The sequence below is a fragment of the Myxine glutinosa genome, chromosome 9 (assembly GCF_964187855.1).
Source record: "Myxine glutinosa chromosome 9, kmMyxGlut1.1, whole genome shotgun sequence".
NCBI classification, from domain to species: domain Eukaryota; kingdom Metazoa; phylum Chordata; class Myxini; order Myxiniformes; family Myxinidae; genus Myxine; species Myxine glutinosa.
In genome coordinates, this window is record NC_136269.1 from 139,822,246 (window position 1) to 139,849,393 (window position 27,148).

The window sequence follows — 27,148 nt, forward strand, 5'->3', positions numbered from 1 at the left end:
AAGCTAGCCATCGATTGAGGTTTTATTACTGTATGATTTTACGGTTATTTACGTAAATTTTCATTTGTGGGCGCATTTTCTTTTTTTCATTTATGGACATTATTGTCGTTGTTATTTCACAGTTTACAGTTATATAAATTACAATTTCAAATGCTAGCCATCGATTGAGGTTTTATTACTGTATGATTTTACGGTTATTTACGTAAATTTTCATTTGTGGGCGCATTTTCTTTTTTTCATTTATGGACATTATTGTCGTTGTTATTTCACAGTTTACAGTTATATAAATTACAATTTCAAATGCTAGCCATCAATTGAGGTTTTATTACTGTATGATTTTACGGTTATTTACGTAAATTTTCATTTATGGGCGCTTTTTCTTTTTTTCATTTATGGCACAGCAAATTTCAGCTTTCTACGACACCGGAAGGTACCGAACATTAATATCAGTCAGTCAGTCAATGGTCAGAAAGAGGTTTATATATTAGATAATAAACTTTTTTTTTAATTCGATGTTAATTAATTTTATTACCTTGTCGATAATATATGAAAGTCCCATTAGTAATTCGGAATACAGACTTCTACCTATTTCGACGACAGAAGGCAGGCAGTGTGATTACGTCATCGTGTATACATTGCAGTGGCTGCTTGAAATGAAGAATCTGGTTTCTTCCTTGGTAGGCTACATGATACCCAGTGGCGTAGTGATGGTTTGTGACGCTCGGGGCGAAGGTCAAAAATATCGCCCCCTGCAGGTACTGACATAGTCAGAAATTCCTATTGGGGGGGGGGGGGGGGGGGGACATATGAAAGAGCTCGAAGCTTCCCCAGCGGGATCAGCAGCAGAGCCCTGGAACCTGTTCAAAATGAGAATATATTTAGTTATGATCTCCTGAGATGATTCGGCTAATTAACTACAAATAATCCGGAAAAATTCCTGTTTCTAAACACGCGCCATGTTAAGGTGTATAGAGCAGTTTAATAGGTTCTTCCATGACATGGTAATCCTATTACCAAATAAATAACAAATACAATGATAACATTGTAACAAAACATTTATTAATACTAATACTAATAACAACAATAATAATATTCGTACCATTTGGCAATAATAATACGAAGGAAAAATCCCCGACCTGGTCCAAGCATACCTGGACTTGGTAAAAGGCAAAATAGTGCTGAAGCAGTTCAGCAGGCAGGTATGCTCCAAGGCCGTTAACAAAAACTACATCAAACATGCATGCAGCAAGGTGTGGTATTTCTATGCAGCAAGGTGTGGTATTTATATGCAGCATGGTGTGGCATTTCCATTCAGCATGGTGTGGTATTTATATGCAGCATGGTGTGGCATTTCCATTCAGCATGGTGTGGCATTTCCATTCAGCATGGTGTGGCATTTCCATTCAGCATGGTGTGGCATTTCCATTCAGCATGGTGTGGTATTTATATGCAGCATGGTGTGGTATTTATATGCAGCATGGTGTGGCATTTCCATTCAGCATGGTGTGGCATTTGCATTCAGCATGGTGTGGCATTTATATGCAGCATGGTGTGGCATTTCCATTCAGCATGGTGTGGTATTTATATGCAGCAAGGTGTGGTATTTATATGCAGCATGGTGTGGTATTTATATGCAGCATGGTGTGGCATTTCCATTCTGCATGGTGTGGTATTTATATGCAGCAAGGTGTGGTATTTATATGCAGCATGGTGTGGCATTTCCATTCAGCATGGTGTGGCATTTCCATTCAGCATGGTGTGGCATTTCCATTCAGCATGGTGTGGCATTTCCATTCAGCATGGTGTGGCATTTCCATTCAGCATGGTGTGGTATTTATATGCAGCATGGTGTGGTATTTATATGCAGCATGGTGTGGCATTTCCATTCAGCATGGTGTGGCATTTGCATTCAGCATGGTGTGGCATTTATATGCAGCATGGTGTGGCATTTCCATTCAGCATGGTGTGGTATTTATATGCAGCAAGGTGTGGCATTTCCATTCAGCATGGTGTGGTATTTATATGCAGCAAGGTGTGGTATTTATATGCAGCATGGTGTGGCATTTCCATTCAGCATGGTGTGGTATTTATATGCAGCATGGTGTGGCATTTCCATTCAGCATGGTGTGGTATTTATATGCAGCAAGGTGTGGTATTTATATGCAGCATGGTGTGGCATTTCCATTCAGCATGGTGTGGTATTTATATGCAGCATGGTGTGGCATTTCCATTCAGCATGGTGTGGCATTTCCATTCAGCATGGTGTGGTATTTATATGCAGCAAGGTGTGGTATTTATATGCAGCATGGTGTGGTATTTATATGCAGCATGGTGTGGCATTTCCATTCAGCATGGTGTGGTATTTATATGCAGCAAGGTGTGGTATTTATATGCAGCAAGGTGTGGTATTTCTATGCAGCAAGGTGTGGTATTTATATGCAGCAAGGTGTGGTATTTATATGCAGCATGGTGTGGTATTTATATGCAGCAAGGTGTGGTATTTATATGCAGCATGGTGTGGTATTTATATGCAGCAAGGTGTGGTATTTATATGCAGCATGGTGTGGTATTTATATGCAGCAAGGTGTGGTATTTCTATGCAGCAAGGTGTGGTATTTCTATGCAGCAAGGTGTGGTATTTCTATGCAGCAAGGTGTGGTATTTATATGCAGCAAGGTGTGGTATTTATATGCAGCAAGGTGTGGTATTTATATGCAGCATGGTGTGGCATTTCCATTCAGCATGGTGTGGCATTTCCATTCAGCATGGTGTGGTATTTATATGCAGCAAGGTGTGGTATTTATATGCAGCAAGGTGTGGTATTTCTATGCAGCAAGGTGTGGTATTTATATGCAGCATGGTGTGGCATTTCCATTCAGCATGGTGTGGCATTTCCATTCAGCATGGTGTGGTATTTATATGCAGCATGGTGTGGTATTTCCATTCAGCATGGTGTGGTATTTCCATTCAGCATGGTGTGGTATTTCCATTCAGCATGGTGTGGTATTTCCATTCAGCATGGTGTGGTATTTCCATTCAGCATGGTGTGGTATGTCTATGGCCTAGAGACGAGCTGATAAGACCGAGCAGCAGAGGAAGACAAGGAAGTTAAATAACTCACTTGACACGTCATCATGGCCGTCGCGGATTGGGACATAACACCATAAGATATCTAGATTTGATCGACGTAATTACATAACAAACGTCCAACAGTTACACCCCTCCATCCCTTGGGCCAATGGGAAATCTCCATGTTACCGAGTGCATATTAAACCTCATTATACAAGATAAGAGATCTATGCAGCAGGCAGCCCGATCATTACTAACACCATAACACGGATTTATTTACTTTGACAGGTGATAGAAATAGGAATTTAGTCCGGCAGCTAAGCTAAATATAGCATAACAATTGTGCATTTTGTGAGGAAAGCACCAAATTTGGCACACTAGTAGACTATCATATTATGAAAAGATCTGGGTATTGGGCCATCTCAGATTCAGAGATTTGATTTTTGCAAGATTTGCATATTTTGCAGATTTGCAAGCTGAGATTGCAACGCCAGGGACGGCCGACTCCTTCCTGCGCGCTGCCCACGTCACCCGCACAAGAAGAGCTCATCAAATCACTGCAGCGGCACTGCACATCCTGCAACACCGTGCGTATGAATGCCACTGTATGACATATGCTGATGATGCAGAAGACCTGCCTGAGTTCGAAGACTGGTATCACCAGAGAGGAGAAGACATTCCCAACTTTCAGTACTGGGCAACTGTGCTGGAACTAGAGATGTTGGTACTGGTCTACGTGCGTTCTCTGCGGCAGGCTTCATTCACGATGTACCTTGATGCCCTGACGGAACTGGTCCCATGGTTCCATGCCTTAGACCACACACACTATGCCAGCTGGGTCCCTGTTCACCTGAGGGACATGGTTGCACTCCCAATGAAGCACCCAGATGGAGCCAGAGAATTCAGGGCTGGCAACTTCACTGTACAGAAGACGAAGAAGGTGTTCTCTTCGATCCCAATCGAATCGAAATCTTGCAAAAATCAAATCTCTGAATCTGAGATGGCCCAATATCCAGATCTTTTCATAATATGATAGTCTACAAGTGTGCCAAATTTGGTGCTTTCCTCAGAAAATGCACAATTGTTATGCTAAGTTGCCCCACTAATTATTGGGCGTAATATGTGGATGTTTCATAAATGTGTAATTATTTCATAAACTCCACGCTAACCACTGATTTCACTGATTTACTCACCTGCTTTAACCTCACTCAACATGTCAACTTTCCTACCCATAACCGTGGTCACATTTTGGACCTTGTCTGCTCTACTGGACTAATTTTGCACCATCTCTCTGGCTCCGACCTCACTCTCTCTGACCACCTAGCCATCACTCTGACCATCAACATCCCCACCCCAGCACCAAGGCATTATCGCACTATCAACTTCCGTAAGCTAAACGCTCTTTCACCTACCTCATTCTCATCGACCCTCTCTGAAAAAATGTCCACTTCTCCCTTCGTTGACCTCCACACCCCTTCTGACCTCACTGACTACTACAACCACACTCTCTCCTCCTGCCTTGACCAACTTGCGCCTATAAAAACCAAAACAGTTTCTTTCACCCATTCTGCTCCCTGGTTTACCCCTGAACTCCGCCTGATGAAAACTCACGCTCGCCAACTTGAAAGACTCCGCAATAAAACAGGTCTCACAGTTCACTCCCAGGCCTACAAGGACCACATACAACACCATAAAGATGCCCTCTCCCGCGCCCGCTCCGCCTACTACTCTCAAATTATCCACTCTGGCTCCGGAAACCCAAAAGCACTCTTCTCTACAATAAACAAACTCCTCAGCCCCCTGAACACCACCACCCAGTCATTCACAATAGACAACTGCATCTCCTTCCTTTCATTCTTCCAACGCAAAATTGAAAACATCTACAACAGCTTGACCACCGCCGCACCCGCTCCCCCTCAAACCACCTGCCCCCCCTTATCCTGCCATCTCCTGTCTCAATTCTCCCCAGTCTCCCCTACTGACCTCTCTGAACTCCTCATCGGAATGAAAACTGCCACCTGCACTCTTGACCCCATCCCCTCCAGCTTTGTCAAGGCCTCCCTTCCTGCTCTCTCTCCACTTATCATTGCAACAATAAACTCCTCCCTGTCTACAGGCATCGTCCCACCATCCCTCAAAATTGCTGCTGTTACCCCCATTCTGAAAAAACCTGGACTAAACCCTGACACCCTAAATAACTTCAGACCCATCTCCAACCTACCCTTTCTGTCAAAGGTTTTGGAACGCGCTGTAGCCACTCAACTCAAACATCACCTCTCTGCCAATAACCTGTATGAAACATTCCAATCCGGATTCCGCTCCAACCACAGTACTGAAACTGCTCTCCTCAAAATCACCAACGACCTTCTCCTCTCCTCTGACGCTGGCAACCTCAACATTCTCATCCTCCTCGACCTCAGCGCCGCCTTTGACACCATCGATCACACCATCCTCCTCACCCGACTTGAAACCACCTTTAACATTACCGGCACTGCCCTCTCTTGGATTAAATCATACCTCTCTGACAGACGTCAGTTCATCTCCATCAATAACTGCAAATCCCCCACTGCTCCCCTCCCCCAAGGTGTCCCCCAAGGTTCAGTTCTTGGCCCCCTCCTCTTCATCCTTTACCTGTCCCCCCTCGGTCACTTAATCCGCCGTCATAGTCTCCAATTCCACTGCTTCGCCGATGACATCCAGTTTTTCATCTCCACCAAGTCCATCTCCACCGCCACCCACTCTATCCTGACAAACTGCATCACTGAAATAAAATCCTGGCTTCAAATCAACTTCCTCAAACTTAACTGTGATAAATCTGAAATAATCATCATTGGCCCAAAAACGCTCACCAAGTCCACCCATAACTTTGCCCTCAACATCGACGGTTTCCCAGTATCCACCTCCCCTCACATCCGGAATCTTGGCATCATCTTTGACCAAACCCTCTCCTTCGACAAATACACTAAACAGATCACAAAGACAGCCTTCTTTCACCTGAAAAACATCGCCCATCTCCGTCCGTCCCTCTCCTCCGTGGCTGCAGAAACCCTCATCCACGCCTTCATCACTTCCCGTCTGGACTACTGCAATAGCCTCCTTTATGGTTCACCCTCAACAATCACCAATAAACTCCAATACATTCAGAACTCCGCTGCCCGTCTACTCACCCATTCCCGGACCCATGACCACATCACCCCCGTCCTTTACAAGCTTCACTGGCTCCCCATCCCCCAGAGAATCCAGTACAAAATCCTCCTCTTGACCTACAAAGCCCTCCATAACCTGGCCCCATCCTACCTGGCTGACCTCCTCTCCAGACACACTCCCACCCGCAACCTCCGCTCTGCTGGTACCAACCTCCTGACCCCCCCCCCCATCCGGACCAAATTTAGATCCTGGGGGGACAGGGCCTTCTCCATCGCTGCTCCCACCCTCTGGAACTCGCTACCTCACACCATCAGAGACTCCTCCTCACTCACCACATTCAAAACATTACTCAAGACCCACCTGTTCAACACTGCATTCAACATTTAACCCACAGCATCTAACCCCTGACTATCTCCTCTCCTTCTCCCTCCTTTGTGCTTTGAATATTTCCCTATTGATTCTTGTTTTTTTGCAATTGTTTTTATGTTTTGCTTTGCATTATGTTTTGCACTCTGTCAAAGCGTCTTTGGGCTTCCTGAAAAGCGCTATATAAAATAAATGCATTATCATTATTATTATTATTATAATTAGGAAAAAAGTGAATCCGGATGGAAAGGAGTTTGTAAACATCGACCTGACACATTGACACGTATCACGGAGTTTAAACTGTAAAACGTGGTAATGAAAGTTGCTTCTTGTTGTCTCACGAGTTATTTGTATAATAAATTATATACAATACAATCAAATGGAGCATGAAACGTTTTTTTGGAGGGTGTCATTTGGTGCCCCATCCGCTTCACGCCTGGTGTGGTCGCCCCCTCCCCACCCCCCCCCCCCCCCCATCCCTTACGCCACTGATGATACCATCGTGTGTTATGCTTTGTGTCTTGTTTCACTTTTGCAGGAATAATCAGCCGCTCAAAGTGACCTTCTCAATGAGTTTTCTTTCCACCTGCAGGTGTACTCGTGGGAGGAGCGATGGCCGGAGAGCCGACGTTGCTCGCTCGGCTGGCGAACACTCTCTTAGAGAACTACACCGTCAAGGTCCGACCAGTACGGAACTGGACGTCCACCACGCATGTTTTCCTGGACTTCTCCATCTACGCTATCCTCAAAGTGGTACGAGTGAGAAAGGCCAGGGGTGTGTTCTGTTAGCAAGCTCCCCAACAGATCGGACCACTCGACACCGCTTAACAATATGGCGGTTTCCATGGAAACATTGCTATTGTGGTACTCGAAGAAACGCTGTCCGGGCCGTCGTTTTTCAATTTTACTCGATCCCCTTGTGACAACTTCCCCAAACAAATTTATTCCGTGAGCAGCGGCTACAGAATACGAGGCCGAGGGAAAGAAAGACAAATAAATGGAGAGTCAGAAGGAGAAGCCCCCTGCCAAGCTTATCTATGGCGACTTACCACTGTGTATTTTGGGAAAGGTTTTGTATGTGTGCAGATCATAAAGAATTAGGTTAAAAAGTAGAAGTAACCAGAGCGTTCATAGATCACCTTACCCCACGCTGTTTTGAGAAATAGGGACATGGGCAGCAAATTCTACGGTCTACGAGCAGCAAATTAGATTCGTCATGATGACGTAAAATGCTGTAATATTTTGTCCAGGTACGGCTAAATGGAAGGGTATTGAAAGTGCCAACAAGGTGATTTCTGTTCTATAGTGTTCAAGTACATAATTCAATTTAAATAAAATAACGATTTTAAAGGGTGTTAAACAAATTCTGAAAAAGTTTACTGCCATTTAGGTTTTAAAAAATAATAATAAATTTTTAACGCTGTTGAAACGGCATCTTTTACATCACTTTATTAAATACGTTAAATTCGTTTTTCATGCCTGTTGTTTGTTTCCTTTATGACGTCCTTACAAATATCAAGTTTCCTGATTGGAATGAGTTTCAATTTTGTTTGACTGTCAGACAGGCAGACAGAATACAAATATTCTCACTGCCCATTTGCAATCGGGGAAAACTTCAGAACCAAAGTACTGTTGAACTGGCAGGTTCGTTTTCCGGTTGATGTTTCGATTCATGTTCAAAATATAACACTCAATTGAATTCTTCCTCGATCATAAACCGACGTTTGTAGATGGATAGCAGAAGTGAACCAATTGCTTAACCCTGCCATTTGCTTCCCGTGTGCAGGGTAACAATAAATGTATGAAATTCACGTTTTAATAATTAGAAACTCCCGTGCCCAACAGGAGCAACTGGGATGTGGGTACGGGAGGGGGAGTCGTGTGGGGGAAAGGGTAGAGGGAGGGGGGGGGGGTCACGTGGACGTGCACACCATGCGGACGGCAGTTTGGTAATATTCTTCTAACTCTTTCAGGCCACAATTATTCCCACATTAATGTGGGGTTGCATGGGGGAAGATTGGCCCAAGTCTTTCACGAACCGGCTGGCCAGGACTGTAGTCTAATAAGGTTAAGGCAGGGTTTCTATAATTTGTTCAGGGTGCCACCAGTGGCTCACATACTCTTTGTGAAGGACACCGTGGGATTTCTAACCCTAAAAAGACTGGACTTTTTCGGAGGCTCAAAAGACTGGGGGGGGGGGGAGGGGGGGAGTGGGTAACATACGATGTAGACATTTCTTACTGGCAGCCACAGCCGTGGGGGGTATCACCAGCTCCAGTACACGTTTGTGTAGTTCTGCGCCCTGAATGTCGCAATGTTCAGCTTCAGTGTCGCAATGTTCAGCGCAATGTTCAGCTCAATGTTCAGCTTCAGTGTCGCAATGTTCAGCGCAATGTTCAGCTTCAGTGTCGCAATGTTCAGCGCAATGTTCATCGCAATGTTCAGCGCAATGTTCAGCGCAATGTTCAGCGCAATGTTCAGCTTCAGTGTCGCAATGTTCAGCGCAATGTTCAGCTTCAGTGTCGCAATGATCAGCGCAATGTTCAGCGCAATGTTAAGTGCAATGTTCAGCTTCAGTGTCGCAATGTTCAGCGCAATGTTCATCGCAATGTTCAGCGCAATGTTCAGCGCAATGTTCAGCTTCAGTGTCGCAATGTTCAGCGCAATGTTCAGCTTCAGTGTCGCAATGATCAGCGCAATGTTCAGTGCAATGTTCAGCTTCAGTGCCGCAATGTTCAGCGCAATGTTCAGCTTCAGTGTTGCAATGTTCAGCGCAATGTTCAGCTTCAGTGTCGCAATGTTCAGCGCAATGTTCAGTGCAATGTTCAGCTTCAGTGCCGCAATGTTCAGCGCAATGTTCAGCTTCAGTGTCGCAATGATCAGCGCAATGTTCAGTGCAATGTTCAGCTTCAGTGCCGCAATGTTCAGCGCAATGTTCAGCTTCAGTGTTGCAATGTTCAGCGCAATGTTCAGCTTCAGTGTCGCAATGTTCAGCGCAATGTTCATCGCAATGTTCAGCGCAATGTTCAGCTTCAGTGTCGCAATGTTCAGCGCAATGTTCAGCTTCAGTGTCGCAATGATCAGCGCAATGTTCAGTGCAATGTTCAGCTTCAGTGCCGCAATGTTCAGCGCAATGTTCAGCTTCAGTGTTGCAATGTTCAGCGCAATGTTCAGCTTCAGTGTTGCAATGTTCAGCGCAATGTTCAGCGCATTGTTCAGCGCAATGTTCAGCACAATGTTCAGCTTCAGTGTCGCAATGTTCAGCGCAATGTTCAGCTTCAGTGTTGCAATGTTCAGCGCAATGTTCAGCTTCAGTGTTGCAATGTTCAGCTTCAGTGTCGCAATGTTCAGCTTCAGTGTCGCAATGTTCAGCTTCAGTGTCGCAATGTTCAGCGCAATGTTCAGTGCAATGTTCAGCTTCAGTGTTGCAATGTTCAGCGCAATGTTCAGCGCAATGTTCAGCTTCAGTGTCGCAATGTTCAGCGCAATGTGGAGATCTCGCCAGATCACGGCGAGGTCACGTCTTTTCAAAGCTGTCCCATGCGCTCACGCTTTCGAAGCTAAGTGATTTTTCTCAATTGTGTTTTTGTCGAGACTGTATCTATCTTTCGGTGTGTGTACCTATAGCGTATCTTTTGGAAAATTTTCGGTGCTAATTTTTCGTACATGTATACACAATCGTCGGTGAATGCGTATCGAGTATTCTGCGGCCTAGTTCTCGTAGGCTTGGCTACCGTACCGTCTCCGACCTTGTGGTTTTGTTTTTCTCTTAGCGATTCGTCGAATGCGCTGCAATTATTTTCGTTCTCTGTTTCGTCCCAGTCGTTCACCCCGAACCTCCTTGTTTAATATCTGTACTCACAAAAAAAAAAAAAACCCCAAAAAAATATTTCCTTCCCAGGTCTTATTCGTTTATTTGTTGTTCTTATATGTTCGTTCATTCTTCGTACGCGATCACGTGGTTATAAATGTATAATCTCTCCCCTGAACAACGATTTTCTCTCATATATTATAACACCCTTTTCTTCTTTTCCTACAAAAGGATGCTTTCGTCTTGCTCACCAAATCTATTCATTCCAAAAAATATATATAATACTGTGGCGGACACAAAAGCCCACTGGCGTGGTGACATCATTCCACGCACCAAGTGGGCGGTGGCCACGCCCGAGGGGTAGGCGTGGCCTCATGATATACACCGGGCGACCAGCCCGGAGCATTTCAGTGTTACAGTGTAGTCTTACAATAAAGACGTTTATATGTTACCGCTTGTCCGCTTCCTCCTTGCTCACAAGCAGCGCGCGTAACGCCGCGCTTTACTGGTGACCCTCGACGTTGGATCTGCCGTAGCGATCCTTCTGAACACGACGCCATTGCAATGGCCAACGACAAGGCAATGGCGATTAAACTTCCCGAATTTTGGGAGGCCCAGGCCGAAGTCTGGTTCGTTCAAGCCGAAGCCCAATTTCAGCTTCGGCGCCTCACCAACGACGACCCGACCTGCGCTACTGCCATGTCACCGCCTCCCTCGGACCCGGCACGGCCGCTCGAGTTGTGTCCGTCCTTCGCCACCCACCGGACGGCCACAAGTACGAGGCACTCAAGCGGCTACTCCTAGCCACGTTCGGCCTCTCGGACGACGCACGGGCCGACCGCCTCCTGGATCTCCCCGAGCTCGGTGAGACGCGCCCGTCGGTCCGAATGGACCATATGCTGTCACTGTTGGGCGACGAAGCCCCCGGTTCGCTATTCCGGGCGCTTTTCCGGCGCCAACTTCCAGCGCAGGTTCGCCTCGCGTTGGCCGGGACCGAGCTAACGGAACCCCGAGCATTGGCCGCCAAGGCGGACAGGTACTTCGCCGCTTCGGACATGCGGGCGAGCGTCGGCGTGGCCGTCACGGCCCTCGACGCTGATGTTCAGCAGCATGTTCCACAGCATCAGCTTCTACAGCGCGCTGATGTTCAGCAGCATGCTGATACGCACCTCGTGAACGCCGCCACGCCCCGCCCACCGCCGCGGCGAAAACCGCCACCGCGGGGAAACCCGCCAACTCCACCGGCCTGGCGGAGCCAGCCGCGCTCCTCCAGCTCCACCACCTGGTGCTGGTTCCACGCCAAGTTCGGCCACGAAGCTCGGCGGTGTCATCCGCCGTGCTCCTTCAACGGGTCGGGAAACGCCCGGGCCGGCGCTCAATAGTGGCGATGAGCGCCGGCCGTTCGAGCAGCCTGCTGTTCATAACGGACACCTTCTCCGGGCGCCATTACCTGTGCGACACGGGAGCGCAGGTGAGTGTCATTCCCGCCGGCACGTCAGACAAGCACGCCGCGGGTGGGGGCCCCGCACTGCTTGCCGCGAACGGGACGCCCATCCGTACGTACGGAAAACGCTGCCTCTCTCTGTGGTTTGGAGGGCAGGTTTTCCGATGGACGTTCGTCACCGCCGACGTGCCCATGGCACTGCTTGGCGCGGACTTCCTGTGCGCTAATGGGCTCCTGGTCGACGTCAAGCGCAGACGGCTTGTCCAGGCCGAGACGTTCAGCTCGCTCGCTTGTGCGTTGCCCAGCTCAACGAGCGGCTTGCCAAGCGGCTTGCCGAACGATTCGGTTCCGGCCACGTTGGTCTGTACGCTTCCGGCAGCGGACGCATTCACCCGCCTCCTCGCCGGCTTCCCGGCCCTCACGCGGCCCACCTTCTCAGCGGGGGCCGTCAAGCACGGGGTGGCCCATCACATCCCCACCGTCGGGCCACCGGTCTACGCCCGGGCACGCTGCCTCGAGCCGACGAAGCTGGCGGTGGCAAAAGCGGCGTTCGCTACCCTGGAGCGACTCGGCATCGTTCGGCGCTCAGAGAGCGCTTGGGCGTCGCCGCTGCACATCGTGCCGAAGCCCGGCGGGGGATGGCGACCGTGCGGGGACTATCGCCGTCTCAATGACGCCACGACTCCCGACCGCTACCCCGTCCCCCACATTCAGGACTTTTCCGCCCGTTTGGCGGGCAGGTCCTTCTTCTCGAAGGTGGACCTCATACGCGGCTACCATCAGGTCCCCGTCAGGCCGGAGGACGTCCCGAAGATGGCGGTCATCACGCCATTCGGACTCTTCGAGTTCCTGCGCATGCCCTTCGGTCTGAAGAATGCGGCTCAGGCGTTCCAGCGACTGATGGACAGCATCCTGCGCGACTTGGATTTTGTCTACGTCGACCTGGACGATATCCTCGTCGCCAGCGCGTCCCGCGAAGAGCACCTACGCCACCTCCGCACGCTCTTCGAATGCCTGGGCCCTCATGGCCTGATTGTGAACCCCGCAAAGTGCCGGTTCGGCGCCGCCACAATCGATTTTCTGGGGCACCGTGTCACCAGGCACGGAGCCGTCCCCCTGCCGGCCAAGGTGGAGGCGGTGAAGGGGTTTCTGCGCCCCCGCACGATCAGAGGGCTGCAGGAGTTCCTGGGCATGGTGAACTTTTACCATCGGTTCCTGCCCCGTATCGCCCAGCTCCTGCGCCCCCTGCACGAAGCTCTCCGAGGTAAGCCGGGCAAAGGCGACGTTACCTGGACCGAGCAGATGGACACGGCATTCACGGGCGCGAAGCTCGCCTTGGCTAACGCCACCATGCTCGCGCACCCGGCGCCCGATGCACCGATCGCCCTCACCACCGATGCCTCGGACTACGCGGTGGGCGCGGTGCACGAGCAATGGGTGCGTGGAGCTTGGCAACCGCTGGCGTTCTTTAGCCGGCAGCTTCGCCCACCCGAACGCCGTTACAGTACCTTCGACCGCGAGTTGCTCGGACTTCACTTGGCGGTCAGGCACTTCCGCCATCTGCTCGAGGGCCGGGCGTTCACTGCCTTCGTCGACCACAAGCCGCTGATCTTCGCGATGGGCAAGGTCACCGAGCCGTCGTCGGCCCGGCAGCAGCGTCACCTCTCGGCCGTGTCCGAGTACACGACGGACATCCAGCACGTCGCGGGGAAGGACAACCCGGTGGCGGATTGCCTTTCCCGGGCCGTCGCCCACGCAGTCCACCTCGGCATCGACTATGCCCGGATGGCAGCGGACCAGGCCGCTGACCCCGACGTCCAGGCCTTGCGGACCGCCGTCACGGGCCTCCGCATCACCGAGGTGCCGTTCGACGGCGCGGGCGTGGCCCTCTTGTGCGACGTCTCCCTCGGGCGTCCTCGCCCCATCGTGCCCGCGGGCTGGCAGCGCCAGGTGTTTGACGCCATCCACGGCCTGTCCCACCCGGGCGCGAGGGCCTCCCAAAGGCTGATCGCCGACAAGTTCGTCTGGCATGGCCTCCGGAAGGCCGTCCGCGGCTGGGCCAGGACGTGGCTCGCGTGCCAGCGTGCCAAGGTGCACCGGCACACCCAGGCCCCGTTGGCCCCGTTCACGGTGCCGGAACGCCGGTTTGACCACGTCCACGTGGACCTGGTGGGACCTCTGCCCCCCTCGCGAGGTTTCACCTACGTCCTCACCATGGTGCACCGCACCACCCGGTGGCTGGAGGCCGTGCCCTTGGCGTCGAAAACGGCGGCCGATGTCGCGCAGGCTTTCATCGCCACCTGGGTCGCCCGGTTCGGCGCCCCCTCAGACATCTCATCCGACCGCGGCCCCCAGTTCACCTCGGAGCTCTGGGGGGCGGTTGCGCAGGGGCTCGGGGTCCGGCTGCACCGAACCACGGCCTACCACCCCCAGGCTAATGGCCTGTGTGAGCGATTTCACCACTCATTGAAGGCCGCGCTCCGGGCCACCCTCCGTGACGGTGGCTGGGTCGACAGGCTCCCCTGGGTCCTGCTGGGCCTCCGGACGGCGCCCAAGGAGGACCTGAGCGCATCCGCGGTGGAGTTGGTCTTAGGGCAACCGCTGCGGGTGCCGGGCGAGTTCCTCCCCGACTCCACAGCACCATGGTCCGCGGCACAGCAGCGCTCCGCTCTGCAAGAGACCGCCCAGAGGTTCGCCCCGGTGCCAACGGCATGCCACGGGCACCCACCGCCGCACGTCGCCCCGGAGCTTCGCACGGCGGAGTACGTCTTCGTCCGCCACGATGCCCATCGGACACCACTGCGGCCCCCGTACGACGGGCCTTTCCGCGTGCTGGAGACCGGGGCGAAGCACTTCACCCTGGACATCGGCGGTACTCCTGACTGCGTTTCGGTAGACCGCCTCAAGCCGGCCCACCTCGATGTGGACCATCCACCGCCAGTGGCCCGACCCCCACGTCGGGGCCGCCCTCCTGCGGGCGGACCCCCGGCACCGCCCAGCCCCGCCGCCACGCCGCCCCCCGGTCCTGCACCCATCCCAGGGGCAGCCAGGGGCATCCCACCTGGCATCCCTGCACCCCGGACGCCGCCGATCGCCAGGGGGCGCTTCGGCCGGGTCATTCGTCTGCCCCGCAAACTGGCCCTCCAGGTGCGCGGGAATTCTGGGGGGGCGCGTGTGGCGGACACAAAAGCCCACTGGCGTGGTGACATCATTCCACGCACCAAGTGGGCGGTGGCCACGCCCAAGGGGTAGGCGTGGCCTCATGATATACACCGGGCGACCAGCCCGGAGCATTTCAGTGTTACAGTGTAGTCTTACAATAAAGACGTTTATATGTTACCGCTTGTCCGCTTCCTCCTTGCTCACAAGCAGCGCGTGTAACGCTGCGCTTTAATACCATCTCTTACAGTTCCTCCTTTCTACATTCCCTAAACTATCCAGAACTCCACCCCTCCTTCAGTGTCCTCAAACGTAGTTTTGACTCGAAGGTCTCAAACTCATTTTGCAAAAATTGTTCGTTTCCCATGAATCGTACACTTTCTAAAATCCAATCTCACCCCTCCCCTCCAAATCTTCCCCATCACCCCTTCCCTCAAAAACTTCCCCATCATCCCTCCCCTTCAAAACTTGCCCATCACCCCTCCCCTCCAAATCCACCCCCTTGCCCCTCCCCTCCAAATCTTCCCCATCACCCATCTCTTTCAAATATTCCTCCTTGCCCCTCCCCTCCAAATCTTCCCCATCACCCATCTCTTTCAAATCTTCCCCCTTGCCCCTTCCCTCCCCTCCCTCCTAAACTCCCCCCACACTCCTCCCCTCCGAGAATCTCCCTCGCTCCTCCCCTCCCCTCTCACCCCTCCTCAAAGCATCCTCCCTGCTTCTTCCCCCTTCCAACTTTCACCTTCATCTCCCCCAACCTTCTGCCTCGCTCTTCCCCCTCCTCAAATAACGCCTCACTGTGCCTCACCCAAACTCCATCAAACCTTTTGTCCGCCCCATTCTTCCCTTTCTCCAAGCTATTCTGAAATCTCTGAAATCTCTGACACACCTTCAACAGCTCTCCCTACCTCTTCCTCCTCTTCCACATCTTACCCTACCCCTACCCCCCCTGTTCTGGACCCGATGCTCCCCCTTCCTCTTCATTAACGGTATGGACCTCAAACATCCGGGGCCTCCGCTCAAACTTGACTGATCTCTCCATACAGGTTGCTTCTGACAAACCAGATGTGATCTGCTTAACAGAAACTTTCCTCCTTCATGATGTCTCTGATGCCTTGGTATCTCTCCCAGGTTACTCCCTCCTCCGGTATGATAGACCTGAGCCTCGTCCTGGAGGTGGGGTTGCTATCTTTATAAAAAACACTCTTCCTCACTCGCCCTCCACTGCCCTCTCTCCACCTCACCCCCAGGAATACCTTTGGCTACGGCTTCCCCTTCGCTCCCACCTTTTGTTCATATGTGTGTTGTACCGTCCACCAAACAGCGATGACTCCATCTACATCTCGCTGTCTGATAATATGGACCAACTTCTATCTACCCATCCCAACTCTCTCTTCCTCATATGTGGTGATTTCAATTGTCACCATGCCAGTTGGCTGGGTGTGGGTACCTCTCTCACCAGCCACGGCTCTTCAGCAAAGGACTTCTGCGACTCACTGGGACTGACACAATCTGTCAATTTCCCGACCCGGATCTCAGTCAATGGAGCATCTTCTCTTCTGGATTTGGTTATGACAAACTTACCTGAAAATGTCTGCTGCTCTTCTTCTGCTCCAATCGGCTCATCTGATCATGTGCTTGTCAAAGTGGACATCCCTCTGACCATTCTCAGAGAGCCTCCTCAGCGTCGACGAGTCTGGCATTTCACTCAGGCCAACTGGCACGGTCTTCAAGCAGCCATCAATCATCTGGACTGGTCTCCCATCTCTACCGCCTCTAACATCAACTCATCCTGGGAATTCTTTCAAAGTAAATTGCTCTCTCTCATGCACAGATGTATCCCATCTCGTCTTCAGTTGTCATACCCTTCCTCCCATCCATGGTACACGGAATCTTGTGGTGAGGCTGTTGCCCTGAAACAACTTGCTTTCGTCTCCTGGAAAGCAAATCCAACGGAAGGAAATCTCATTTCCTTTCACAAAGCCCGAAACAAGTGTGTCCACCCTCAGGAGAGCCAGGAAACAATATCTCACCGTTCTCAACACCGAACTCTCTTGTCTGTCTCCCTCTTCCAAATCCTGGTGGCGTCTGGTCAAATCTGTTTCTGGTGTTTGTTCCCCCTCCATCCCTTCCCTCACCTCAAACGGCTTAACGGCTGACTCCGCACGTGAAAAAGCTGAATGCCTCAACTCTGTGTTTGCCTCTAAATCTTGTGTCCCAAACCCATCCCTCTCTGTACCCACCATACCCAGTCGTACCCAGCTGCTCCTGGACTCTGTGTCCTTTCCTCCTGACAAGGTGGAAAAGTTTCTGTCAACCCTCGACTCTGATTCTGCAACTGGTCCTGACGGCATCAGCCCACGGGTCCTAAAATCATGTTCTTCCGCTCTTTCACTCCCTCTTTCTGTTCTCTTCACCCTCTCTTTTGCTCAAGGTCATCTGCCATCTGCTTGGAAATCAGCCAACATCACCGCTTTGCACAAAAAAGGTGCAAAAACAGATCCCAGCAACTACAGACCAATCAGCCTTCTCCCAATTATCAGCAAAGTCATGGAATCCATCATTGCTTCAGATATGAAATCTTTCCTCTTCTCCAATGGCTTGATCTCTGATCATCAATTTGGTTTCAGACCTGGTCACTCTATTCTGGACATGCTGCTTCTGCTTTCTCAACAATGGATGGAGGTCCTCAACGCCAAACAGGAAATTAGAGCTGTCTCCCTTGACATTTCAAGTGCCTTCGATACGGTCTGGCACCCTGCTCTGCTCACCAAACTCTCCTCCTTTGGTATCCATGGAAATCTCCACACATGGCTGGCGGACTTCCTCTCTGGTCGTAGTCAACGTGTGGCCCTGAATGGGTTTCTCTCATCTCCTCTTCCTGTTCAGGCTGGAGTTCCCCAAGGTAGTGTTCTGGGCCCTGTGCTTTTCCTGGTCTTCATCAATGATCTCTCTGACTCTCTTGAAAATCCTCTCTATCTCTTTGCTGACGACTCTACTCTCTGTCGCTCCATTCCTCATCCCTCATCCCTCAGATCGGCAGACTACAGCCTCCTCACTCTCTGCAGACCTGGACAAAATCACAGACTGGGCAAACAAATGGAACATGTCTTTCAATCCTGATAAATCTCACACTCTTACGATGTCTCTCCGAAAAGACCGACTGGAAAACCCTCCCATCCACTTTCTGAATAATCCTCTCCAAGAAGTTCTGTCACTCAAGCTTTTGGGTCTCACTATTTGCCATGATCTTTCCTGGGAAAACCACATTTCAAATCTGGCCTCCAAAGCCAGTCGCCGACTGGGCATCCTCCGTCGTGTGAAGTCCTTCCTTGACACACCTGAGCTCCTCACCACATACAAGGCTTTCATCCGCAGCTCTATGGAATACTGCTCTCCCCTCTGGTCTGGTGCTCCTGCCTCACACCTAGCCCGTCTTCACGCTGTTGAAACCAAAGCGTTCAGAATCATTGGAATCTCCCGCGATGAAGCTAACTCCAAGGGCCTTTCACTCACTCACCGCAGGCAGGTTGGTGGTCTTTCTGTCTTCTACCGACTCCTCTCTGGCCTTGCCCCCCCAGCCCTCTCTGGGCTCTGTCCCCCAAATATTCCTACAGGTCGCACAAGATCTGCCTGCAACCCTCTTATGGTTAAACTGCCAAAATCAAGACTTTCTGCTCACCTTCACTCCTTCATTCCTCTCTTCTCCCGCCTCTGGAACAAACTCCCTCACTCTCTTCAATCCCACTCTACCCTCCAGGTCTTTAAAACAGCTGTTCACCACCATCTCTTATCCTCCCCCATCCAAAACCTTGATCTTTTCTACCCCCGCTAATTTCTGTCCCCATGTGTTTTATACCTCTCCCCCCCGCCCCCCCCCCCTCCCCTTCTCACGCCTCCTGCCCCCAAGCCCTCTCCCTCCCACACTTCTCCCTGCTCTCAAATGTTGTGGTTGTGTGCTTCCCCTTCTCTCCCCATCTTGGCTTCCGCTCCCTCTTTTGTGTATTTTGTTTGTCTGGTTGATTTGTTTGTGAAATAAATGTTAGCTCTTTCACGAGCCTCGATTCAGTATACAAAAAAAAAAAAAAAAAAAAAAAAAGGTTCATCGCAATGTTCAGCACAATGTTCAGCGCAATGTTCAGCGCAATGTTCAGCGCAATGTTCAGCTTCAGTGTCGCAATGTTCAGCGCAATGTTCAGCTTCAGTGTCGCAATGATCAGCGCAATGTTCAGCGCAATGTTCAGCTTCAGTGTTGCAATGTTCAGCGCAATGTTCAGCTTCAGTGTCGCAATGTTCAGCATAATGTTCAGCTTCAGTGTTGCAATGTTCAGCTTCAGTGTCGCAATGTTCAGCGCAATGTTCAGCTTCAGTGTCGCAATGTTCAGCTTCAGTGTCGCAATGTTCAGCTTCAGTGTCGCAATGTTCAGCTTCAGTGTCGCAATGTTCAGCGCAATGTTCAGCTTCAGTGTCGCAATGTTCAGCGCAATGTTCAGGGCAATGTTCAGCGCAATGTTCAGCTTCAGTGTCGCAATGTTCAGCGCAATGTTCAGCGCAATGTTCTGCTTCAGTGTCACAATGTTCAGCGCAATGTTCAGCTTCAGTGTCGCAATGTTCAGCTTCAGTGTCGCAATGTTCAGCGCAATGTTCAGCTTCAGTGTCGCAATGTTCAGCTTCAGTGTCGCCATGTTCAGCGCAATGTTCAGCTTCAGTGTCGCAATGTTCAGCTTCAGTTTCGCAATGTTCAGCGCAATGTTCAGCACAATGTTCAGCTTCAGTGTTGCAATGTTCAGCGCAATATTCAGCTTCAGTGTCGCAATGTTCAACGCAATGTTCAGCTTCAGTGTCGCAATGTTCAGCGCAATGTTCAGCTTCAGTGTCGCAATGTTCAGCGCAATGTTCAGCTTCAGTGTCGCAATGTTCAGCGCAATGTTCAGCTTCAGTGTCGCAATGTTCAGCGCAATGTTCAGCGCAATGTTCAGCTTCAGTGTCGCAATGTTCAGCGCAATGTTCAGCGCAATGTTCAGCTTCATTGTCGCAATGTTCAGCGCAATGTCAGCTTCAGTGACAAACTCGTCCAATGTTTCACTAGTCTTTTGCCTGTATCGCATCAGCTCTAACCTATGATGTGTGAAATAACTTGAATCTGTAGTTGCCTCTCAAATAACATCCATAATTTGTTAGGATCATTTGGACCATCATCTGTTAAGATCGACAAATGTATTCTTTTATTTTTATTTTTTACTAGTAGAAGTACCCGGCATTGCTGGGCGGGGGAGGGGAGAGGAGGGGGAAGAGGAGGGTAGGGGAACGGGGGGGAGGGGAGGAGAGGGGGGGAGGGGCGGAGAGGGGGGGGAGGAAGGAGAGGGGGGGAGGGGAGAAGAGGGGGGGGAGGTACCCGGCATTCAGTGTATATGTTGGAACCCATCTGTGGATCGGTCCCATCGGCCGATGGGTCTGACCCATCTGTGGATGCACGAGAAATGACAATGCAGACCCATCGGCCGATGGGTCTGCGCCATCTGCGGATGTGTTGTTCACCTTGAAGGAATGTGTTGACAGAATGGTGCTCTTCAATCAGGTACACAGTCATTGGAAATACCATGATGTAGGAATTTAACAGAGATTATTTTTAAATGTTTTATTATCTATTTCTACCCATCTATTTATACATTTTGTCAATCCATTTTGTAATTAACAGATACATGGCAGTTTTAGTAAAGCTTTACATAACATACTCAACATTGGAATTACATTGGAATTACATGTGGTAGGAATTTTTAAATGGAGCGACATTATCTTATTTTTATCTTATCGACAAACGGTTATCGACAAACCACATGTCACGGACTGCTTTATAAACATTTATGACATCAATTGCTTATTTTTAGGTTCAAATAAACATACTCATCCACCATTGATGCATACACATTCCTTCAAGGTGAACAACACATCCGCAGATGGCGCAGACCCATCGGCCGATGGGTCTGCATTGTCATTTCTCGTGCATCCACAGATGGGTCAGACCCATCGGCCGATGGGACCGATCCACAGATGGGTTCCAACATCTAAACGTGAGGGAGAAGAGGGGGGAGTGGGAGGGGGAGGGGGAGGGGGAGGGGGGAGGAGAGGAGAGGGGGGGAGGGGGGAGGAGAGGGGGGAGGGGAGGAGAGGGGGAGGGGGAGGGGGGAGAGGAGGGGAGGGGAAGGGGGAGGGGGAGGAGGAGGGGGAGGGGGAGGGGGGAGGGGGAGGGGAGGGGAAGGGGAGGGGAGGGGGAGGGGGAGGGGAGGGGAAGGGGAGGGGAAGGGGAGGGGGAGGGGAAGGGGAGGCGTAAATAAATTCCTTACTCATGGCGTAAATAAATATACTGCCGTAAATATGGTACATTATTAAAAAATAAATGTACTACAATATTTTTGAAAATTTCGTTGGTTGCTAGGAGACGGCAGCATGTAAAAACCGTTTGAATATTTGAAATACAGTTTGATCCAGAGGTAAGTGGTATGGTCTTGCTGGTTGGTGGACACGATATGTGCAAGGGAAATTATTTTGGTGTCCTGTATCTGGTCGTGCTAGTTGGTGAACACGGTAAATTTAAGGGAAATGATTTTCTGTCATTCTTCTGAGTGGTTGCTTCTCCTTCCCCGTATTTTTGTTCATTTTATTGTTTTTTTCCACTCTCTTGAGTTGTGGGCCTTCCTTGAGTGGTATTACATTTATCATCATCATCATTGGAATGTCTGTTGTAAAGATACGGACATCAAGTCCGTATCTTGATGCAGAGAGCATCAAGCACCATCTTTTTATACCAGGCAACGGCAACGGCAACGCACGAACGCAGACCTCGCTCGGCCCCGCCCACAGCGACCTCTCTCGGCCCTGCCCATAGCTGCCTCGCTCGGTCCCACCCACAACGACCTCGCTCGGTCCCGCCCACAGCGACCTCGCCCGGCCCCGCCCACAGCGACCTCGCTCGGTCCCTCCCACAGTGGCATCACTCCGCCCTACACGGCACTATCGATATATTATTCGTACAATGCCGGGTAACTTCTGCTCGCTGAAAAAAAATCTATGTGAAACATGCTACTATCTATGCTAAATCATGCTAAATCATGCTAAATGCTAATCATGCAGAAGTACCCGGCAAGAAGGCAATTGCTTTTTGCTCTGAAATACGTGCGAACGCGTAACTGAGTTAATGGCGGCAACGAACATCACGTGATCGCTCTGAGCGAATCAGCGCGCTGCTCTGCTTCCGGTCAGATTCCGGTCATAATATTTCACGCTGAGGTAAAAATATGGTAAAAATATATTATGAAATCAATTTTTAGGTCGGCCATGTTCGTCCCAGGCTCAATGGCCATGACTGTGCCAAATATCAAGTACGTGAGCCTCTCCGTTTAGGAGTCTACCGGTAACATTACACACACACACACACACACACACACACACACACACACACACACACTGTTTTATATATATAGATTTTCAGCTAATTTAATTTTCACTGCTGTTTTCCTCTGGTCAGTTACATCATTGTCCACCAGGCACAGACATTCGCTACTTAAAAAGCTTCAATTAGAGAGAGATGAGACAGAGAGAGAGACAGAGACAGAGACAGAGACAGAGAGAGAGAGAGAGAGAGAGAGAGAGAGAGAGAGAGAGAGACAGAGAGACAGAGAGACAGAGAGAGAGAGAGAGAGAGAGAGACTTTGTGTCCTTTTATTATAAACAATGTAAAGCCATTTCACAAAGCAGTTGTAAAAAAAACAAAGCAACCAGTTTAAAGAAATTGCATAAGGATCATGAAGACACCACAAAAAGAGCAAAGGGTATTTAAAAGAAACCAGCAAATATACAAAAAAGATATATTTTACAAACCAAAGGTGAAGACACAAACAAAACCACAACCAATTTTAAAGGAAATGCTCATGCAAGAGCTATAAATACATCAAGAGCAAATTAAGCGAAAAAGTAAGAGAGAGAGAGAGAGAGAGAGAGAGAAATGTATTCAAGGACACAGGAAGAAACATATATGCAAGCAATCAGTTCCAAAGAAAAAAAGTCAAATCAATCAGGAATTATAAAGTAATTACCACTTTTGAATCATCGACTGAGCACAAAACATTGCCAATACACCACTTTCTCTCAAAAAGTTGGACGTTTCCATTACTGACAAAGAAATCAAATTCTAGCTTGAGTTGTGTTGAGACAAACCCTTTAAAAATAGAAATAGCATCAGAGCCATAGCCGTTATCTATTTTAATTTTCCGAGATTTATATATTGCATATTTTGCAACAGCAACCAAAAAATTGAGAAGAACACCCACATCTCTACATGTGGGCCTGAAAGACACACCAAATATAAACATATGCATATTGAAAGGGAAGGACAGTTGGTGAAAAAGATATTCAAGGAACAAGAAAAGCGATGTCAGTCTGCGACACTGTACATAAGCATGAAACAAATCCTCCTCCTGATCACAGAAAGGACAAGTTTCCGGCAGTGAGCTGTTAATACGGTGAACAAAAATATTGGAGGGAAGCGCCCAGTGTGCTAACCTCCATTGTATATCCGCTAACACACCATGTATTGGTAAGGTGTACATGTGAGGCCAAAGGGGGGTAGACGGAGACCCCGACCCTAACCGCTCTGACCACAAAGCTACTCGTGTTCTCCCAGAGAGGGGTACATTCTTATTTTGTCGAGAGAGATCACGGATTCCAATCTTAGTTACAAGATGAAAAGGGGGGGTATGTTCAATCTCCGGCTGAAGAGAAGACGAAAGGAGCACTTTGATTTCAGGGAAACCTAACCGAAAGTCCTCAATGTTACCAACACCTTCCCAGCCGATGTTTAGCTGTCTAAATTTTCTAATGACTATACGTACAACTTGGTCTACAAGTCAGACAGACCGAGATCCAACTGAGGTTGCCACCAAACCAGCAGGTTTCCACTTAACTCCAGATGAATCTCTCAGATCACATACTTTGTTAATCCCTCCTTGGATAAATTTTTTAATCAGGGCATGGCTATGAGGGATACCAGGAAAAAAGTTATTGAAGAAAAGGGGTTCTTGAAGGAACATTCGACAATTATAGCCCTCAAGGAAGCGGTGGACGTCAAACCTTTTCCAAGTGTCCAATAAACTCTGATAGAATCTCGGAAGAGAGGCAAAATTTATATGCTCGAGGTCTATCAAAAGAAGCTGCCGATCATATCTCAGTCTACCAGCCTGTTGTAACAGAAAAAATGCAAAGGGCCGCCAGGGCAGCTGTTCAGCGAACAGTAATCTCTGCAGAGACTGCAGCCGAAAGGCCACAACCCGACCAGAGATATCAACAATGCCCTGGCCACCTTCCTTCCGGGGGTAGTACAATATCTCAGGCCTCAGCCAATGGTAGCCACTCCAAAAGAAGTTTACTAGCATTCGCTGAGTAGCCATAATTAGTTGGTTTGATGGCTGTAAAGCAATAATTCTGTGCCATAATTTTGTTGCAACCAGATTGTTTATGACAAGGGTACGGCCTCGATAGGAGATGGACCTCAGCAGTCCTTCCCATGCTTTCAATCTGTGCATAATTTGTTCCAACACTCCTTCCCAATTTTTCATTTCTGTTTCACGATTACCGATATGCACTCCAAGATATTTAACCCCGTCCGTTCTCCAGACCAGGTTGTGTGGGAGTGAGGGTGGTGATACACAAGAGAGATTGCCTTTGCCACACCATAATGCTGTACTTTTATTCCAATTGATCCCACCGGAAGAGGCTGCAGAGAAATCTCGCATACAACGTTGTAAAGCAGAGACATCATTGGAGCTTCTAATCAAAACACAGACATCATCAGCATAGGCCGTCTGCACAAATTCTGCTCCTTCTATACTTCTCATTCCCTGAGGTATGTGCTGTCTAATAGACCGAAGGAGTGGTTCAAGGGCGACTATATATAAAAGCCCAGAGAGGGGGCAACCTTGGCGAATACCCCGTTGGAAAGGAAAGGGAGAGCATAACCTATTGTTGATCTTCATCATACATTGAGTATTAGTATACAGGAGTTTCACATAAGAGGTGAAAGTTTCACCAAACCCCATTCCTTTCAGGACAGAAAAAGGTACTTGTGGTCAACACGATCGAAGGCCTTAGTTTGATCAAGAAACAGCAATCCAAAATCGTCACGCAGGAAATTATTGCATGAAATAACATCTCTTACCAAAAAAATATTATCATAAATAGATTTTCCAGGCACACAGTAGGTCTGGTCCGGGTGTATAACTGAACTGATCACAGTCTTCATACGATTAGCAAGTACTTTAGAGAGAATCTTGTAATCAACACACAATAAGGAGACAGGTCGCCAGTTATCAACCAGTTGAAGATTCCCAGCTTTTGGTAGCAAACAAACGACTGCTCGTCTACAAGACATTGGAAGTTCTCCGACACGTATGCTTTCATCGAGTACATCGAGTAAGTCAGGTCCCACAAGGGCCCAGAAGGTCTTGTAGAATTCTGTGGGCAGGCCATCTATTCCAGAAGCTTTCCCATCTTTCAGGCTCCGCACAGCTGCTTCAAGTTCATCAGCCGAAATTGGGGAATCGAGCATGCATCGCTCATCCTCCTCGACACTCGGAAGCCCAGCAGTTAACTCTCGTATCACCTCATTGTCCACATTCTGAGGAGAATACAAGTTAGAATAGAACCCTTTCAGAGTACACCTGATAGCCTGCTGGGAGGTCACCAGCGACCCATTGGGAGTGAGTAAAGTATGAATTTGTTGTGACCTTTTGAGGGAAGACTCTAACTTAAAGAACTCTTTGTTTGGCATGTCCAGAGTTAAATAGCTCATTCGCATTCGGACCAAGGCACCCATCGCCCGTTGCCGTACCGCTTCCTCCAGCACTGCTTTCTTTGCCCATATTAGTTGGTCACGTGCACCTCTCCCAACCTCGTCAACATTCTGTTCTAACGATATAATTTCAGATTTTAACTGATCGATTGATATTGATTGGATTTTGGTGGTGTATGCACTATATTGTTGACAGAAATTCTTAATTTGGGATTTTGCAATGTCCCACCACAGCCGGAGACTATCATACTCAGGTCTAGAGGAGCGAATTTTCTCCCACACGACGTGAAAGGCCTCATTAAATTCCTTGTCATGTAAGAGACGAGTATTCAAAGACCAGTAAGCACTACCACCGGGTGGAAAGGGTAACTTAAAGGACATTGAGATTAAACTGTGGTCTGTGAATCCAGTTGGTAAAATTTTGGAGACAGACACCACATTCAACATTGGCTTGTTCACATAGAATCTGTCCAGCCTTGCCATTGACATAATACCATCATTGCATCTACACCATGTATAACACCGTGAGAGTGGGTGTTGTGATCTCCACACATCCATAAACCGAAAGATGTTGATGGTGTCCTCTAGAGCTTTTGTAGAGGCAACATGAGGCTCATGACCATTCCTATCAATCGACGGACAAATTGTGCAATTAAAATCTCCCACGATACAGATAAAGGCTGTTGGGTCCAGAGTTTTTACAAAATCCCGCAGAGTGGAAAAGAAAATTTTCCTCTCCATTGGGTCACAAGGTGCATAAACATTCACTACTATAATCTTTTGGGTATTATAAAGAAAATCTACGGAGATCAAATGCCCTTTATAGATTTCTTTAAATGAAACCTGTTGAGCACAAATCTTATGATTTAGGCAAATGGCAACACCGGCCCGAGGTATAGGGAACCCACTTAGCCACCATTGCCCTTTAAAAAGTTTCCCCCAATCGGCTACTTGAGCACTAGTAGCATGGGTCTCTTGTAAGAGAATAATGTCAGCCTTTTCTTTTCCAACCGCTTGAATGGTTTGCACCCTCCGTAAGGGGGCACGACCCCCATTTATATTTAAGGATACAACATTTAGTTCCATAGTTGATTCTTCTGGGGGGTGAAGTCCTCTTCCTCATTTAATTCCTTGTTTGCCTTCGTGATGGATTTCCTCAGCCGCTGAAATTCAGGTTCGGAGATTTCCACATGCTCGCTCCTTTGCAGCAAAGGTTTTGCGGCTGCAAGGAAGGCCTGGATATTAGGAAAATGATCCTTAATTCATACATGCCTTTGTCTGAAAGTTTCCTTCAAAAATCTGACAATAT

General features: G+C 49.1%; 1 protein-coding gene across 1 annotated transcript in view; it reads left to right on the forward strand.

Moving 5' to 3' along the window:
* Positions 1–27,148, forward strand: part of LOC137434852 (5-hydroxytryptamine receptor 3A) — a 92,898-nt gene that overhangs the window by 10,710 nt on the left and 55,040 nt on the right. Inside the window, exon 2 of the mRNA XM_068128002.2 lies at positions 7,175–7,335. Within this exon, the coding sequence (XP_067984103.2) occupies positions 7,175–7,335 (161 nt within the window). The remainder of the gene's footprint in view (positions 1–7,174; positions 7,336–27,148) is intronic.